The sequence below is a fragment of the Furipterus horrens genome, unplaced genomic scaffold (assembly GCF_987537825.1).
Source record: "Furipterus horrens unplaced genomic scaffold, mFurHor1.1.pri manual_scaffold_4, whole genome shotgun sequence".
Classification (NCBI taxonomy): Eukaryota; Metazoa; Chordata; class Mammalia; order Chiroptera; family Furipteridae; genus Furipterus; species Furipterus horrens.
In genome coordinates this window covers 45,490,633-45,508,750 of record NW_028327174.1, presented here as the reverse complement: position 1 = coordinate 45,508,750, position 18,118 = coordinate 45,490,633, and the positions used below count along the sequence as shown (strand labels likewise).

The following is an 18,118-nucleotide window of genomic DNA, read 5'->3' as shown; positions in this document are numbered from 1 at the left end:
AGCAGTTTGAGTTCCCAGAATTAATCAAGTGTCCCACAAATTAAATCTATTCTTTCATTCTTATGTAGTACTCTTGTATGTAAACGAACAAAGCAGTATCCCACATCTCAAATATCAGAAGTAATCTTATACAACTAAATTTTACAATAAGAATAGAATTGTCCCAAAGTTAATATTAAAGTGGACTAATTGATTTCAGCTTTCACCTTGGTATTGGAAATGCCAGTTAACCTGACTAACTGGAGAATCTATTACAGTTTTAGGAATTGCAAATTCTATATTTGTTTCAAATGCCCTGATTTCCTTAAGTAGACATTTGTCTTCACCTAACTTCTAGGAATGGCCAATTTAGGTTACTTGTGTTTGATGTTGCCACTTCTGAAGTGTATATCTACTGTTCCACAGCAGTCATAAAAAAATCTGAGAAAGAATTTAAGACTGTGTCAACTAAGGATGAGATGATTTTTAAGAAAAATTATTTTTGTAAGAATGCTATAAATAAATTTTATAGTATGAATAAAACCTCAAGGGAGTAGGATGCTATCATAAAATAGAGGGACAATAAAAAAGATTGCTGGTGTACCAGAGAAAAGAGTTGACATGTTGGGAATTCCTATCAAATGGGCTATTTGACAACTCAGAATGTATTGTGGTTAGAGAGAAGTAGGGTAGCATTTTACTATTTATTTACTCTAATATTGCCTCACTTCAACTAGTACATAATTCCTGGTATAATGTGATCTTTTTTACTTAAATCCCTACATGGATTTAATCAGTCATGATAACATAACCTACTTATTTTTCTTCAGATCTTGAGGAAAGAGCTCTACTTTAGAAGTGAAATGATGACATAATTTATGTTGTAATACTTTGATTTTGAATTTTTGCCTCTTTCCTAGAGGCACTTGAATGTATTAATCAATAAGTATATTTCATGGAATTTAGTGTTTTAATAAGTTGTTTTATAGTTTACTAAGAACAAATAAGAATTGCTTATACTAAGGATCAACATCAATTAATCAGCTGATATTTATTGTGTGTGCCACTTTGTGGGTGATCTAAAAGGTCCTTGACCTCTGGAAGGCTAGGTAGGTAAAGCATGTGACAAAAGTAGAAAATGATGAAGTGCTAAAAACAGAGTGAGCCTCAGACAGAAGAGTTCAGAGAAATGAAAGATTGATAAGTGTTTACCCTAGAAATGCAGTTGACTCAGAGCTTCAAGGATAAGTAAGTTTTAGAAAGCATGAGGGGAAGTGATTAGTGGAGGTAAAAAGAAGTAATAGGAATAAGGCACTGTTGTTGAGTGAATATGTCACATTAAATAGAAGTGATTATATTATGCCTAAGAAGAACAAAGGTTGCTTGTTGAAAAGTAACAGAAATCAAAGTTGGAAAGATATGTTGACTGAAATTTGGTGGATCAAGAAATCAAGGAAGAGAGCCATTGTCAGTTCTTCAGCGGGGAAAAGAAGCAATATGTTTAAAATTATGTTTAATAGTCTTGGTTACAGATTAGAATAATGCAGAAGAGAAAAAATCAAAGATGACCTCTAGTTAGAATATACAGTTTTGTGAAGACTAATCTTAACTCTGATAATGTATTACAATGTCCAAATTTACAGTCCATTTACAGATACTTCTTATAGAGAAAATACACTGCTAAATTCTAGAGGAGAATTTTTAATATGTCCTCTTATGTTACATATAGTTTTGTAAATGAATAGGTTATTCTTATTAACAGTTTACTGCATACTTACTGAGGGATTCTTGGATTCTTGCCACCATTAAAAGAACTCAGATTTTTATAAAACAGAGACACATGAACAGTGTCTCTATAAATATATTGAAATAAATAAAACCATCCATTTTTGCCCATCAACAAACCTACTTCTTCAAGACTGTGTTTAAATGTCACGTTGTCCTTTAGAATTTATGAAATATCCCAGAGAGAAATGACTAGTTTTCATGAATTTATTAATTCCATTATAATTACTTATTGTATCATTTTAATGGTCTTTAGTGTCTTGTAGTATTTTTTTCTGATCTTTATTAGGTTTAATATTTAAGATCTACTCTGGCATTCTCATTTAATAGATGGCATGTGTTATTAGATTATAAGCACTTTGAAGATAAATCAAGAACAAAAGCAAGAGATGTTGTTTAAAGAATCTGCAATTTCTTGGTGTATTGTAGAAAATAATATTCATAATGAATAAAATATTTCCATTTTCACAAGTACTACTGCATTGCTATGATGAATATTTAAAATAATTATTACTCTTTAAAATGGGTTAACAGAGTAAATAATTGTCTTTTTTTCGAATGGTCACAATTGAAAAGTTAGAAAAAAAAATAATATAGTAGTCCCTCTCTATATCGTGATTCACTTATAGCGGCCTTACTGTATCGCGGGATTTTTTAAAATATTATATTTATTTATCGCGGATTTTTCGCTATATTGCAGGATTTTGCGGTACTGTATATGTATGTTGTTAAAGTTACGTAGGTTTAAGAGTGTAGAATATGTTTTAAGAACATAAGTAGTGTTTATAAAAGTGTAGAATAGGTTAATAAGGGAGTGGGAAAGGTTAATAAGGAACTGGGAACAGTTTATAAGTGTGTGGAAAGGGTTTATCGGTCGGTCGGCAGCTGTCCGTCTCGAGAGACGATGGTGTAGCTTCTTAAGAGTCTATCTGCACCGCCGAGAATGGCTGTGCAGTCCGACTCGGGAGTGACACGGTATCTGTCTCCTCCCGTGTTGAATCGACATCTTGCGATGACGCTGGAGTGTCCTCTCCAGTGAAGCTAAAGCTACAGAGCCTGGGCAGGGTGATATGGAGGGTCTGCTGTTGCCCATGCAGCAGACCAAAGGGTTTATAAAGCCTTAAAATATATTTAAATACTAAAATAAATGTAAGGTTCCTACTTCACAGATTTTCACCTATCACAGAGGGGGCGTCTAGAATGTAATACCTGTGATAAGTGAGGGAAGACTGTACACTTTAGAAGAAAACCTTATATGTGTGAATATGATTGTATACTCCCTAATAGTATATGCTTGATACTTGACGATATATAATGTTTTGGGTATAAAATATGTTACACTCTTTGAAAAATAAACAATGAAGTTAAGAAACAGGCAGGGAATGGCCAAAAAAGAGTAGAGCGTATAGGTAGATCTGAAAAAGATAGCCAATAGCAGGAAAGAGTGTGCATGATACAGTTCAGGATGACCTGTAGAGATCTTCACAGAAATAAGTGTGTTAAGTGGAATGTAAAGGCTGTCTGTATTAATGGGAAGAGGAGAGAACAACTCAGATATGTAACAATAAGCCATAATAATCGACACTGATTAGAATTAATTGCCTACACAAATGGGATTTAGTGTTGCAGATAATATAAAAAGCTAAATTATTCCCAAACTTTTTAAACTTAAAATATGTTAAGCATCTAGTAATCTGTCTTAGTCTAACAGTCTCTGATCTCAAAATATACATAAAATGCATAATATATTATCTAATGTTCTCAGAACTCAGTATATGTTTCTAAATGAAACCATATGTGAACAGCTGTCTCAGAGTTATGAGAGAACTTGTTTGGAATCCATGTCTTCTTTGCTTAACTTTTCCCTGGTACATATATCATGCTCACAATCGTGCACATCTGAGCCTGTATGAGGGAAAACAATAGAGAGGAAGCTTATATTTACTGATGATGCAGCACGTGGGGTAAATTGTTAGACATTTCATATTCTTTATCTTATGTTAATCTTCATAGTAAACCTATAATGTTGGTGTTTTTATCTGCACTTTATAAATGAGGAAACTGAGGCTTGAACAGGTGATGAGATGTGCCTCAAGTGACACAGCCTGTAAGCGGCAGAGCTGGTCTTCAATACCGGAGCCCCTCTTTCCCCTGCACTGCACTGACCTCTCTCATAACATGGCAGCTGGCTGAAAATGAATTCAAATCATTGTTTTACCTCTGTCTTTACAGAGGTTTTAGCTATTTTGTTTTTTACTAAATATGTTGGAAGGTAAATGGTACAGAAATACATCTTCCAGATGAATGCAAACCCAAACCCAAACTGAATTGCACTTTAAAAACATATGTTTTCAGCTTTCTCAGTTACTGTTTCCTGCATTGAGAAATCACTACTTTTTTTTTAACATCACAAACATACTTTGCAGTGTGAACAATAGAAGAGGTGTTGACTATACAAAATTGAAAGCAAATTTTGTTGGATTATGTGTGATAACAGGAATTAACTTAAGATAGTCTTAAATCTTAAAAGTTCTAAAATCATTTATGTGCCAGGAAAGTGCTTGGTTATATTGTAGGCAATATTTTTAATAGAATAAATGGATACCTTATGATAGCAACATCAATCCAGGGCAGATTGGCAACTGTTAAATTCTTTCTAATTAGAAATATCAAAGTATATCTTAATGAAAATATCAAAGCAATGATGTTTCAATTGCTTCATTTTATACTATTTGTAGAAAAATTTAAATTAAGATAAAGGAATCAAGTGTATTCATATTTGTTTTCTAGTGTTCAGCTTCTTGTGGTAAAGGTTTAAAGTACCGTGAGGTGCTTTGCATTGACCAAGGTCAAGGGAAATTAGAAGAAAAATATTGCAGTCATCTACGGAAACCTCGAACTCACAAAGCTTGTAGATCTGTCAGATGCCCTTCATGGAAAACCAATAGATGGAAAGAGGTATGTATTGTATTTTATAACTTTGTTTACACACACACACACACACATATATATATTGCATTTTAAAATAATATCTTAATTCATTCTCTATGTTTTCAATAACATTGAATGGTTTACTCTAATATTTATTCTATTCTGTTATACACTTTTACACTAATCTCTGAATTAATGCTGTACAAAATTAACATATTTGCTAAGTCTGTAGTTAACAAATTTGTCATTTAATATATTGTGACTATAAAGTTAATAAAAAATTCTGCTTCTTAATAGTAGGGGGGCTACTGATGATCATAACATTGTTTCAGGCATTCTAACAGTAAAATACATAGATTATGTATTTAGTAACTGCTTTGTTTCCACACCGAAATCTTGGGTTTGAGTTAATGTTGCATCTTGGGAAAGGAACTGTAAGTTCCAGAAGGAATTTTAATCAGAGATTGAAAGTTAGGTGTCAGAACTAGGTGCCTAGTCCTGACTAAAGGCCAGAATGCACACACAAATGGAAAAACTTAGCAACAGTGAAGCTGATCCATAGTGAAATCCAGGTTGAAAAGTCAGTTTATGAAAGAAGGGTGATCTATGGCTGCCCTGGCACACTCCGGGTAGTTAGCTTCAAAATCTAAATTATGGGAGGCATGCCATTCAACATGGTTGTCAAGCAAAGACTAGCTTGGGAAATTTGAAAGAGTTGAGGCCATGAATAAAGTCAGAAACATTAACTAGAACTTCCTGAGTCCTGATTTCAGTGGGTTTGGGCTTTCGACTCAGCCTTGTGGCAGCTCTCAGTAGGACTTTAGGGTGCTTATCCATTTCTTAAAGGGCCTAGTTCTGCCAAGGGAAAAAGAAACCTATTTTCTCCTGATGGAATTTCCTTGTCTCTGTGTGATGTTAGAACTGTGTTTACTAGAAAAATAGAGGTTCAGACAAGAGCTAGAAAAAGTGGGGTTCCCCTGAACTTCTAAGTCATCACCATTTACTCTGTGAGTTCAGAACCTAGGTGCAGGGCCCTGGCTTTTGAGTGCCTTGGTGTCTTTGTGTTATTGTTATTGTCTAATAAAGCTCCCAAATTCAGTGAGCATCTCAGGTTTCTTTGTAAAAGAGGCGGCCTCTGTCAAGTGTTCAGGTACTGAGAGGTGTGGTTAACATTTGATTGAAAATTAGGAGCAAACATATCTGTTTCTTATCCCACAAAACATATATTCTTGAGCAGTTGTTTCTACATTTAACTTTAGAAAAGTAACACTACTTCTAGTAGTTTAGCAGATCATGATTTAGAAGATATCCTACTAACCTGTTTTAGTTAGTGAATGCCTGTACTACCTACTGAGTTGTTCAAGAAAGAAATAGTGAACAAGCCTTCTCCTTTTCCCCACAATTAGTTGCTCAACAGGTTCCCTTAATTCTACCAAGGTAATTCTTGAATCTTCCTACAACCACCCCTGTCTACTTCATCACCACCTATTCTCAGGTGTACGATGGTCTCCTTACATATATCTTTGCCATTATTTACGTGCATAGAGTGTGAGCCCTAGAAGGATTTGAATATGACTGTGTCACTGGTATCTTCTATGACTTACCATTGTCTTCAGGGGGTAAGTTTCAAACCTAATCCATGCTTATTTCTTCAGCATTATCCTGGACCACCAAATCTTAGAGACAATGGGTATCCTGTTCTCTAAACACTTAGCTCAGTATCTAGCTTAATATTTCATACTTTGAACATTGTGATTTAGTTGCAAAAAAGGACTTGCCACCTCAACTTATTAGTTATGTTTGTCATGTTATGATTTTGCTTAAAGTGGGGTTTGCCTTACTTTATCTGGACCAAGATGTGGCAGAGTAATGGCAAATGAGCTTTCCCAAGAGGGTGGAACACTCTTAAGGCACTGAACCCAGCCTGTGGCAGATGCCGCCTAACCCTGACATCAGGCAGGAGCTGCTTGGGGGTGGGGATGGCAGTGAGAGACACTTCGCATCTCTGCCACCAGCATTCTCATTCATCGCCAGCCTTCTGCTGCTGCTGCGGAGCTGCTGTAGTGGGTATTCAGGAGGGATACTTTGTGAAGCTTGACCTCTAGCCCCACAACAGGGAATCAGTCATCAGTGCTAGCAAACTGGCCTTGGCTTACCACCAACTATGAAATTCTATAGATCTGCTAAAGGAACGTATTTCAGGGGTTTCTAAGATACAGATATGAATATTCAGAGACTATAAAAACACAGATGCCTTTGTACAGAGTCTGCTTTCTTCTCTTTGAATTGGTTTTCCTTGCCACAGAAATTAGCTTCATATGCCCACACAGTCCCCAAATCTCTGCCAGAAACAAATGACCACTTGTGAAGTCGTTGGCTTTTGATTTATTCTATAAAAAGCACCCACATGAAGTTAATTAACAATTGCAGGCTGTCATTGCACTACGTATAATAATATATTCATAGAAGTGTAATTTCAGAGGTAGTTAGGAGATAATCACTGGTTGCTGTTGAATACTTTGTCCTGACTACACAAATTGTAACACTGCTTTAATATAATCACTCAATATAAAATAATTTTATTTTATTACTACTCTACATAATGGTAAGACTTATTTGGCATATTGTGACCACAGAGGTGCTCAAATGACTTTTGAAGTAATACTCTTCATTTGGTACTTGATATCATTTTTTAATGAAAGAATTTAGAAATGCATTTTAATGACTGCTGCTAAACAGGAACAAACATTGTCCTCTAGGTCCAGATGTATGTATACCTTTAGAGGCAAATTAAACACTAAAATTATGTATTTTAAAAAGTATCCCTTCCTTTCTGGGACTAAAAAGGTTATTTTTTCTCACTTAATTTTTTACATATTTTGGAATTCCAACTTCTCCTGTAAATTCAAGTTTTTAAGGCAAGACTGGTGCTAAGATTACTCAGTCTCATGCCTCATCTATTTAGGTCAGTGCCATCCAATGCAATCTTTATGTTTACAAAAAGAAAAATAGTCAGAATTCTCACCTTCCCTTGATCATAGCAAACCTGCTGGACAATTTAGGAAGACACCTAAAAATTTCAGTGACTACCTAAAGAATACCCTATTGAATCTAGAATCCATGACATCAGCCATTTACCTTGTTTCCCTTCTCTGAGATCCATCATTTTCTTTCTAGTATTTTAAGATCAAAGCTGGAACCAAAGGTGGTACAAGTCCCAAAATCTCACAAATCTACTAGCCAGTGCCCCTTTCCACAAAGCCCCTAGTTTGAAAAGAAAGAAAGAGAAAAAGAAAGAAACTATATGGGAGTTCTGGCCAAGATGGAGGCCTAGACAGACACACTGGGTCTCCCTCCACAACTAAGAAGGAATACAGCTACCTCAAAACTAGAGATAACCAGAAGTTCCAGAAAATTGAGCTGCATGGAAATCCAACAAACAAAGATATAAGTAAAAAATACTCATCCAGACAGGTAGGAGGGGCAGAGCTAGGGCAGAGAGGACACCGTGTGGTGGTGACAGCAGGGGCGGCAGCAGCAAGCTGGCAGAAAGTGCAGTTATGCATTTTTAAAAAGTCAGGAGGGATACCTGAGGAGTGCTCCCAGCACCAGACCAGACTGTACAGCTCACGGTCCCAGCGCTGGGGAAAATAAAGCCTCATTGCTTCTGACTGTCCAAAACAGTGTGGGTGGGGGCGGAGGAAGAAACTGCCAGTCTCTCAGCAGAGTCCACGTGTTTAAAGGGCTCCCACAGTCCTAGAACATCTGCAGACCCACCCACTCTGGGAACCATGGTTATGGCAACAGCTAGAGAGGTGCCAGTCCCATACAGAAGTGGGAGAAGTGCATGGAAAAGGGGTGAGTGCTGAGCAAGCAGCATTGTTCCTTCTCAGACCTCTCCCCCACATACAGTGCCACAACATGGTGAAACGGGTCACCCTGTACTGACTAATACCTAAGGCTCCACCCCTTACAACATAACAGGAGTGACAGCTCTCCCTAAGACATAGAGGCAAACAAACACAGGAACCTGTCAAGTTGGGGAGACAGAAAAGTAGAGCCCACAAAGGAGAATGGATCAAGGTTCCAGTGGGAGAACTAAGCAATGAGGAGATAGCCACAAATGAGGAGATAGACAACCTAACAGATGCAGAGTTCAAAACACTGGTGAAAAAGATGCTCACAGACTTGACAGATATGCTTAAGTATGGCAAACATATAAGGAAAGAACTGAAAGCTATGCTAAGTGAAATGAAGGAAAATCCACACAAAACTAGTGGTGAAGGGAAGGAAACTGGGATTCAAATCAATGATTTGGAACATAAGGAAGAAAAAAATAGTCAACCAGTACAGAATGAGGAAACAAGAATTGAAAAAAAATGAGGAGAGGCTTGGGAACCTCCAGGACAACTTTAAACGAGCAAACATCCGAACTGTAGGGGTGCCAGAAGAAGAGTAAGAGCAGGAAATTGAAAACTTATGTGAGAAAATAATGAAGAACTCCCCAAATTTGGTGAAGGAAATAGACATACAAGTCCAGGAAGCACAGAGTCCCAAGCAAGCTAGATCTAAGGAGGACCACATCAAGACACATCATAATTAAAATGACAAAGTTTCAAAATAAATAGAGAACCTTAAAAGCAGCAAGATAAAAGCAGAGAGTTACCAACAAAGGGGTGCTTATAAGACTTTCAGCTGATTTCTCAAAAAAAACTTTGCAGGCAAGAAGGGACTGGCAAGTAGTATTCAAGGAGATGAAAAGCAAGGACTTACAACCAAGATAACTCTCTCCAGCAAAGTTATCATTTAGAAGGGAAGGGCAGATAAAGTGCTTCCCAGACAAGGTAAAGCTTAAGGAACTTGTCATCACTAAACTATTATTATATGAAATGTTAAAGGGACTTAAGAAAAAGATAAAAATTATGAACATTTAAATGACAACTCACAACTATCAACAACTGAATTTAAAAAATAAAAACAAAATCCAACTAAGCAAACCAGAATAGGAACAGAATTCTAGGTATGGGGATCATTTGGAGGGTTATCAGCTGGGAGTGGGGAGGGGAAGAAATGGGGATACAGTGCAGGGATTAAAAAGTATAATTGGTTGGTACAAAATAGACAGGGGGAAGTTATGAATAATATAGGAAAGGATGAAGCCTAAGAACTTATATGCACGACCCATGGACATGAACTAAGGGGGGTGGGATTGCTGATGGGAAGGGGGGTTTGGGGCAGAGGGGAGGAAAGGGAAAAAAATTGCAATACTGTAACAACAATCAATAAAATGTACTTAAAAAAGAAAAACTATATGATAAATGCTAGCATGTTTAAGTGACTTTGTATTTTGGTAATTTAATATTTTCTATATTTCCAAAATTATGTAAATTCATATTTTCTAAAATTTCTGATTTATTCTTATATATTAAGTCCCCTCAGCCCCTGGCCAAGAACCCAGAACCTTTTCATCTGTAAACCTTGGTTAAGTGAAGACAGGCAGGAGCCCTAGGATGAGGGAGGAGTCTGTTTGGTCTGCAGCTGGGTGAACTGTGCTTCTTAATCATTTCTAGCTGGTGCCAGCAATTCTGGTTTTGCAGTTCTATGCTCCCTGTTAATTCTTTATCATCTTTCTTATACTTAAGATGGCCCTTCTCTGAGTTGTCTCAGATGCCTAACACTGTTTGGTTTTAGGCATGCATCAAGAAAATTTTCAAGGCAGAAATAATTATATCTCTCTAAGAAAAGTGAAAAAATGGGAATAAGAATGGAGCAGAAAGAAAGAGTCACCTCCTGACACTGTGTGAGAGACTCCTATATTCCTCACAGCTGGAGGAATTATTGCATTCACTATGCAGATAAGAAAACTACAGTTTAAGAGCTTGTGCAGGCAACGAGCCAGAAGTGGTAGGGGACAGGCATTTAAACACAGGTCTATTTGAACTTTCCTTACTGGGGTTGCTGTCATAATTATTTCATTATTATCATAGCAGATAGCTCATTCTTCATTTCCTTAGCAACATATTGCCTCCTTCATAAGTGCACCTGAAGTCAACAGTTGCTGACTATTATTGCACTACATATAATAATGTATTCGACAGAAATGTAATTTTTATGTTGTACTGAATTCAGTGCACGCTTATTTATGTTAAAAAGTCTGTTGCACAAATATATAGATAGAAGTTACAGGACTTCAGAAAATGAGGGTTGAGTTGATTACATAATTAATATGATGTAGCTGTGCAAATCACTAGCAACATATTAGACCATATTAAAAGATGATTAGTACTCAAATTTTTGGTACCAATACCCATGTTTTAGGAAAGTCTTAACAAATTACCAAATCCCCAGAGAAGCACAATTAAATGGTGATAACTGTTCTGGCAGTCTGTTGAGTGCTGTTGCAAGTAGGCAAAGCCCTGATTATTAGTGTCTTAATCTCAAACAAACGCATTGTATGGGAACTGGGAGGTTGCTGGTTTTCAGTTTGATTCAGCAGCTCCACAGTGTAAGGGTTCTGGGTTGGCATGTCTGTGATTCTATTGGGCAATTCCTAATGGTCATATAATAGCTGTCACAGTTCTAGGCCTCACCTTCATACTTTCTCATGTGAAAGTAAATATGTATTTGTTCCATTTTGGTAAGGAAAAAGGGGGAAAAATTAGGACCACTGTAATAGCATAATTAATAAAATTTACCTTAAAAAAGAAATAAGGGTTCTGTATGGTAGGTAAACATCTAAAGAATATTTCGCCTCAGTATAAGAAAGTATTTGCTAACTTTAGAATTATCTAAAAATGGAATAACAGCTTTCATGATATTGTGAAGACACTGAGACTGAGGTTATAGAAGTTTGGTGGGTTCGATGGTCATTTATTCACTATTAATGTAAAAGGGATTTCAGAATTAAAGAGAAATTGGGATTAGGTATTCCTAAAGTCTTTTATAACTCAAAATGCTCTACTTCTAAGATACCACTACATTGATGATTCACTTGAAGTAAACCACAGTTACAAGTAAGCAACTATAATAAAACCAAAATCTTATTACATTAATAAGAAATTATAAATATCAATTCAAGAGAGAAGATGTCACTATTTGATTTTATTATTTTTAATTTTTTTAACTGATTAATTTTAAAGAGAGAGACAGACAGACATACAGACATTGATGTGAGAGAGAAACATCAACTGGTTGCCTCCCATACTCACCCCAACAGGGACTGAACCTGCAATCTAGGCATGTGCCCTGACTGGGAATCAAACCGAAAACCATTTGGCTCATGGAACAACGCTCCAACCAACTGAGCAATGCGACCAGGGCACTATTTGTATTTTAAATAATTGTTTATTAAATAGCAGAGTCAGCCAGCTTTGAAGAAACTATTTTTGCAATGCATGTTCTAACATTTCTTTATCTCTGCTCTACAATATAGCTAAATTGACTCTAGTAATTATGGATTTGTCAATTAGGGATATTGATGAGATCAGGCTAAGAAATACTTTATTTGAGTTACAAATTATCTGTTCAAATCTAAAACTGCACCCATTCACTCTTTTATACTCTTATCTCTGAAAAGCTAAAAAACAAATGTTACTTGTTTTTTCCAAGCAGTAGTCAATTTGGTCTCCTTTCAGGGAAGAGGGCCCTATAGCAGTTATCCATGGTCTCAGTGGGCTTTTCTAAGTGCATGCTGTGATCAAAGGAGCAATAAACCATTGCGGTTTATTAAATTATAGAAAATTATATTGTCTGATAGAATGTCTTGCTAAGCTGTGTTTTGTGAGTTATTGTTTTCCAGGTTTATGAGTAGGAAGTACTCCAAATGTAATTTTATTTCTGAAATTATCCCTGGAAAATGTTTTCAGGACCTTTATTTTGTAGGTTAAATATTTTTGCAAGAGGTTCAGATAAGCTAAACTACATAAGATATTTTAGTCTATTTAATATTGTACCCTGCATAAAATACACATAACATTATTATTGTCAGTATATTAAGGAGCTGTATGGTGTGTGTGTGTGTGTGTTTCTGTGTGTGTGTGTGAAAACATCCAGTGGGTTGGCACAATTCAACTGCTTAAACAAACTATGCATAGTTTAAATAAGTTATCTTTGGAGTCCGTTTCTGCTTATACACACAAGACAAAATTTTTACGTCCCTTTAGTATAAAAATGTCACACTATTTGTGAGAGGAATTACAGTACCAGGTGAACTAAATTCTTAGCTTTTGTGGGATTTTACTTTTCATTCAGAGTAAAACCATATTCTGTAGATATATATTTACTGTTGTGGAAAAAGAAATAACTTACTCTGGAACTCCTACAGAAATAGAGAACTTAATAAAGATCCTGATTTTTTTTTTACCCTTATATCACAGTTGGCAACAGTGATGAGTCCCCCAAATATCACTCACTGTGATTTTCAATTCCTTCTGTAATAACTAGGAGTATTATAAAAGCTCACAAATTAAATAATATCACTAGATGTTCTCCACACTTTATTAATGTTGGCATCACAGCTTGGGTGTGGTCAAGCTCAGCTATTGTATGAACTGGCATTCTAGAGCTGAAAGAGCCCTGAGGGGTTGCCATGTCCTCTCTCCTCCCCTGGGAACAGCCCAGTGAGAGCTCCAAGTCTGGTCTCAGAAACAACTGAGCTTCAACCTGCTTCCCCACTAACTAGACGCAGCAGCTCAGACAAGTGACTTCCCATCTCTGTGTCTCAGGTCCTCAGCCCTGGCACCTCCACTGTAGAGCTGTTGCCAGGACTTGGAAGTGTTCTATGAGATTTTACAAATGACACAAAATCTTCATTGCATAGATGAGAAAAATGAGACCTGGAGAGGTTAAGACAAATTTGTCTTAAGTTTATGTTTACACAACCAGCTCCTCAAAACTTGTCCATTGAAATGCAATCATGAACTAACAAATTAGCAAATAACTGGATCCACAAACTGTAGCAGGTACTGCATGTATAAAGATGAATATAACATTATCTTGGAAATTATTGTTTCTTTAAGAGAGATTATGCATACAGTGTAAGAATTTAAATGATGTTTAAAAACAATGTAGTAGAACAGTTTTTGTTGTGTTGTTTTATAGATACTAAGTATGTCCAAGTCAGAAGAGTGTTTTTAATTGGGCTGGAGGCCTGGTGTAACATGTCATATAACCTGTCATAGTTTCAAGAAGACTTGAATAGGTTTTGCAAAATAAAATCTCTGTATATTTGTACACCAGACAATCTTGAAAATACTTATTGCATGTATTTTCTATCTAATGCATGATATAATATCAAGCTATGTTTAAATGAAACAAAATACATCATGACACTCTTTTGCTATTTTAACATAGTTGAATATTTGTTAGCGAATTGTTCAAATCGTTTGGGCTTTTTTGTAGTGCTCTGTGACCTGTGGCTCAGGCGTTCAGCAGAGGGATGTGTACTGCAGACTGAGAGGTGTCGGTCGGGTGGCTGAAGAGACGTGTGATCGGTCCACCCAGCCTTCTTCACAGAGGCAGTGCTGGCGTCAGGACTGCACACGGTACCAGTGGCTGGCAGGAGAGTGGTCTGATGTGAGTACAGGCAAGTAAACTTTCAGAGACACTGCATTAAGGCATGTGTTACTCATTTCATCATTGCATTTCCAGTGTTCAACATCATGTAAGAGGAAAGAGACGCGTCGGCAAGTGCAGTGCATTGATGCACAAAACATTCAAGTGAATGAAAGTTTCTGTGATCCTTCAACCAGACCTCTTTCAACCAAAAAGTGCCCGAACCCTCCCTGCAAGTATATTGTGGTGACTGGAGAGTCATCTCAGGTAAGGAGAAGAAAGGAAGTAGAGAGTTTTTGTTTCTGGGGAAAAAACACCTGCATCTAAAATTTGGTGCAGTGGAAACTTCATGTAAATTTGATAACAGTGTTCATATTAATCTAAGGGATAAAACCACTGGCAGCTGGATGGTGCTGAGAAAATAATAGCAACATGCATGTTAAACAGGGCAGTTCAAAGTGTCAGGGCCAGCTGTGAAATCAACTACCAGAACAGTTTGGCAAATCAGCCCTGCAGAGTTGCCTGCTTTTTCAAAACAGATTTATTGGGGGGTGATTGACAAATAGTAAGCTGCATGAATTTATTGGGATGTGACTGACAAACAGTAAGCTGCATGAGTTTACAGTGTACAGCTTGATAAGTTTTCATGTATGGATACACTCATAAAGCCATGACTAAATAAAGAGCATCTCTGTCAACCCCCCAGATTTTCTTCTATTGCTTTGTAATTCCTCCCCCCCCCCACTCCCTCCTGCACTCCACAGGTAACCTGATCTGTTTTTATTTTAGTGATTTGTTGCTATAATTTACATTTTTTAATATAAATGAAATAAAAAAGTGTATACTATTTTTGTCTGATGTCTCATAAGTATTTTGAGATTCAGTTAGGTTGTATGTATCAATAATTTCTACTTTTTATTATTAAATAATATTTAACTTATAGATATCTTTTAAGTTCACTAACCTTCTCTTCTGTGATGTCTGATTTACCATGATTCCACAGCCAGTCTATTTCTCAACTCAGGTGTGTAACCTTCATCTTTAGAAATTTGATTTCACTTTTTTATATCCTTCATGTCTCTGTTTAACTTTTTGAACATACTAGAGTTATTAATAAGTTTTTAATGTCCTTCTCTGCTAATTTGAACATCTATGTGTATGCACTTACAACTTAGGGAAGTTTAGTATGTTCATGAATTTGTGCAACATCACCATGATCTAATGCTAGAACATTTTATTACTCCTCAAAAAAACTTCATACCCATTAGTAGTCACTCCACGTTTTCCCCTCTCCCCAACCCCAGACAACCAGTATTTTGCCTCTATGGATTTGCCTCTTCTTGACATTTCATATAAATAGAATCATACAATACGTGACCTTTTGTACCTGGCTTCTTTCACTTACCATAATATTCATAACGTTGATCCTTGGTATAGAATATATCAGTAATTCATCCCTTTTTATGAATGAATAATATTCCCTCGTAGGTAGGGCTATGATACATTTTGCTCATTCATTCAGCAGTTGATGGACATTTGGGTTGGCTTACCTTTTGACTATGATGACTAATTCTGTTCAAGTTTTATTATGGGTATATGTTTTCAATTCTCTGGGGCATATAGCTGGGAGTAGAATTGCTGAACATTAGGATAATTCTATGTTTAATTTTTTGAGGATATTCTAAACTGTTTTTCCACAATTGCAGCATCATTTTGTATTCCCACAATAAATGTATGAGGATTCTGACTTCTCCATATCCTCATTGCTTGTTATAGCCTGTCATTTTGAATATACTTATCCAAATGGTTATGAATGGTATCAAAATTTATGTTTGAATTTTGCTTCTCTAGTGACTAATAATGTTGAGCATCTTTTTACCTCTTTAGTTATCTGTATATCTTCTTTGGAGAAATACCTATTCAAATTCTTTGCCTGTTTTTAAATTGGGTGATTCATCTTTTTATGGTTGAGCTATAATTACTTATAGATTTTTGGGTACCAAGTTTTATCAGTTATATGATTTGCAAATATTTTCTCTGATTCTGTGGGTTGCCTTTCACTTCCTCCATAGTGTTTTTGATAGATATATTTTCTTAATTTTGATGAAGTCAAATTTACCTATTGTTTTGGTTGCTTGTACTTTAGATATTATGTCTAAGAAACTATTGATTATCCAAGGTCAAAATTCACACCTATATTCTAAAAATTTTATAATTTTAACTCTTACATTTAGGTCTTTAATATATTTCAAGTAGATTTTTTTGTCTGGTGTGAGGTGGGATCCAACTTAATCCTTTGTATGTGACTTCCTGTATCCAAAGGATTGATATGTGGAAAAGACTCCTCTCCTCATTGAATTATCTTGGCATCCTTGTCAAAAATTACTAGTCATAAATGCAGGGAGTTATTTCTGAACTCAGTTCTATTCCCTGATCTATGTGCATTTCCTTATGAATTTTAGGATCAACTTGTCATCTTCTGTGTAAAAGCCAGCTGGGATTTTGTTAGAGATTGCATTGAATCCTGATATATTTGAGGAACATTGCGATCCTAATAAGTCTTCCAGTCCATGAACATGAGATGTCTTTCCATTTAAAAAGGTCTTATTAATTTCTTTCAAGGATGTTTTATAATTTTAAGTGTACAAGTGAACTTCCACTTCTTTTGTTAAGTTTATTTCTAAACATTTTATTAAATTTGTATGCTTCTATAAATGGAATTACACTCCTAATTTCACTTTGATTGTCCATAGCTAATGCATAAAAGTAGAATTGACTTCTGTATGTTGAACACATACGTTAGCTATAGATATTTTTTATTGGAGGTTCCCTTTACCAGCACCCTTCTATTCCTGTTTTTCTTAGTATTTATATCATGAAACGTGTTGTATTTTGTCAAGTGCTTTTTCGTCATTTCTTGAGATTCTTGTGTGGTTTTTGTCTATTATTCTATGTGTAGAATAGATGTGTTCCATTAATTTTCATGTATTGAAATAATTTTACATTCCTGTAGTAAATCTTACTTGGTCATGATGTATAATACTTTTTATATGTTTCTGGACATTTTTGCTAGTACTCTGTTGAGGATTTTTGCATCTGAATTCATAAGAGATATTGGTCTGTAGTTTTCTTGTGATGCTTTTGTCTCGTTTTGGTCTGAGGGAAATACTGGCCTCACTGGATGAATTAAGAAGTGCTCCTTACTCTCCTTTCTTTTGGGAGAGTATTGGAAAAGTTGATGCTCGTTCTTCTTTAAATATTTGGTGGACTTCACCAGTGAAGATTCTGGTCCTGGGCTTTTCATTGTGTGAAATATTGTGATTAACTTATTTTTTATAGGTCTATTCACATTATTCTCCCTTCCCAGGGTTTATTGTTGTTGCTGTTTGTTATCATTTGTTTGGTAACTTTCCGAACTTACTGTAAAGTCTGTATGTTTTGTCACATGTAGTCACTCAAGTCTCTGCTTGATTAGTTTAGCTTTCAATGAATGATTGGACAGTGATTCCCTTAGATACCTGGAACCAATAATCTCCAGCCTTTGCCAGGGGCTTCTGTGTGAATGTGTAGGCACCTTTAACACTCAATCAGGCAGCTGACAACTCTTAACCCTAAGGTCTTGCTGGTACAGAGCCTTGACAGCAGCCAAAAGTGAGCATGTAGGCCCTTTTCAGATGCTTCCTGCACATATATACAGTACTGGAGATATGCACAGCCCTGTATATATCCATGACCCTCTAGAGTCCTGTGGATAAATTGAAACTTTTAAAAGCCCTTATGAACATCTCATTTCCCAGCTTTTCCTTTTAAATTTCTTTTGGCTAGCCTATTGTTTACCCCAACTGTGATCTCTGAAAAGTTAAACAATGAC

The 18,118-nt window shown here is 36.0% G+C and overlaps 1 protein-coding gene across 1 annotated transcript in view; it reads left to right on the top strand.

Moving 5' to 3' along the window:
• Positions 1-18,118, top strand: part of ADAMTS20 (ADAM metallopeptidase with thrombospondin type 1 motif 20) — a 170,217-nt gene that overhangs the window by 127,823 nt on the left and 24,276 nt on the right. Inside the window, exons 29-31 of the mRNA XM_090275524.1 lie at positions 4,555-4,722; positions 14,095-14,268; positions 14,344-14,514. Of these exons, the coding sequence (XP_090131650.1) occupies positions 4,555-4,722; positions 14,095-14,268; positions 14,344-14,514 (513 nt within the window). The remainder of the gene's footprint in view (positions 1-4,554; positions 4,723-14,094; positions 14,269-14,343; positions 14,515-18,118) is intronic.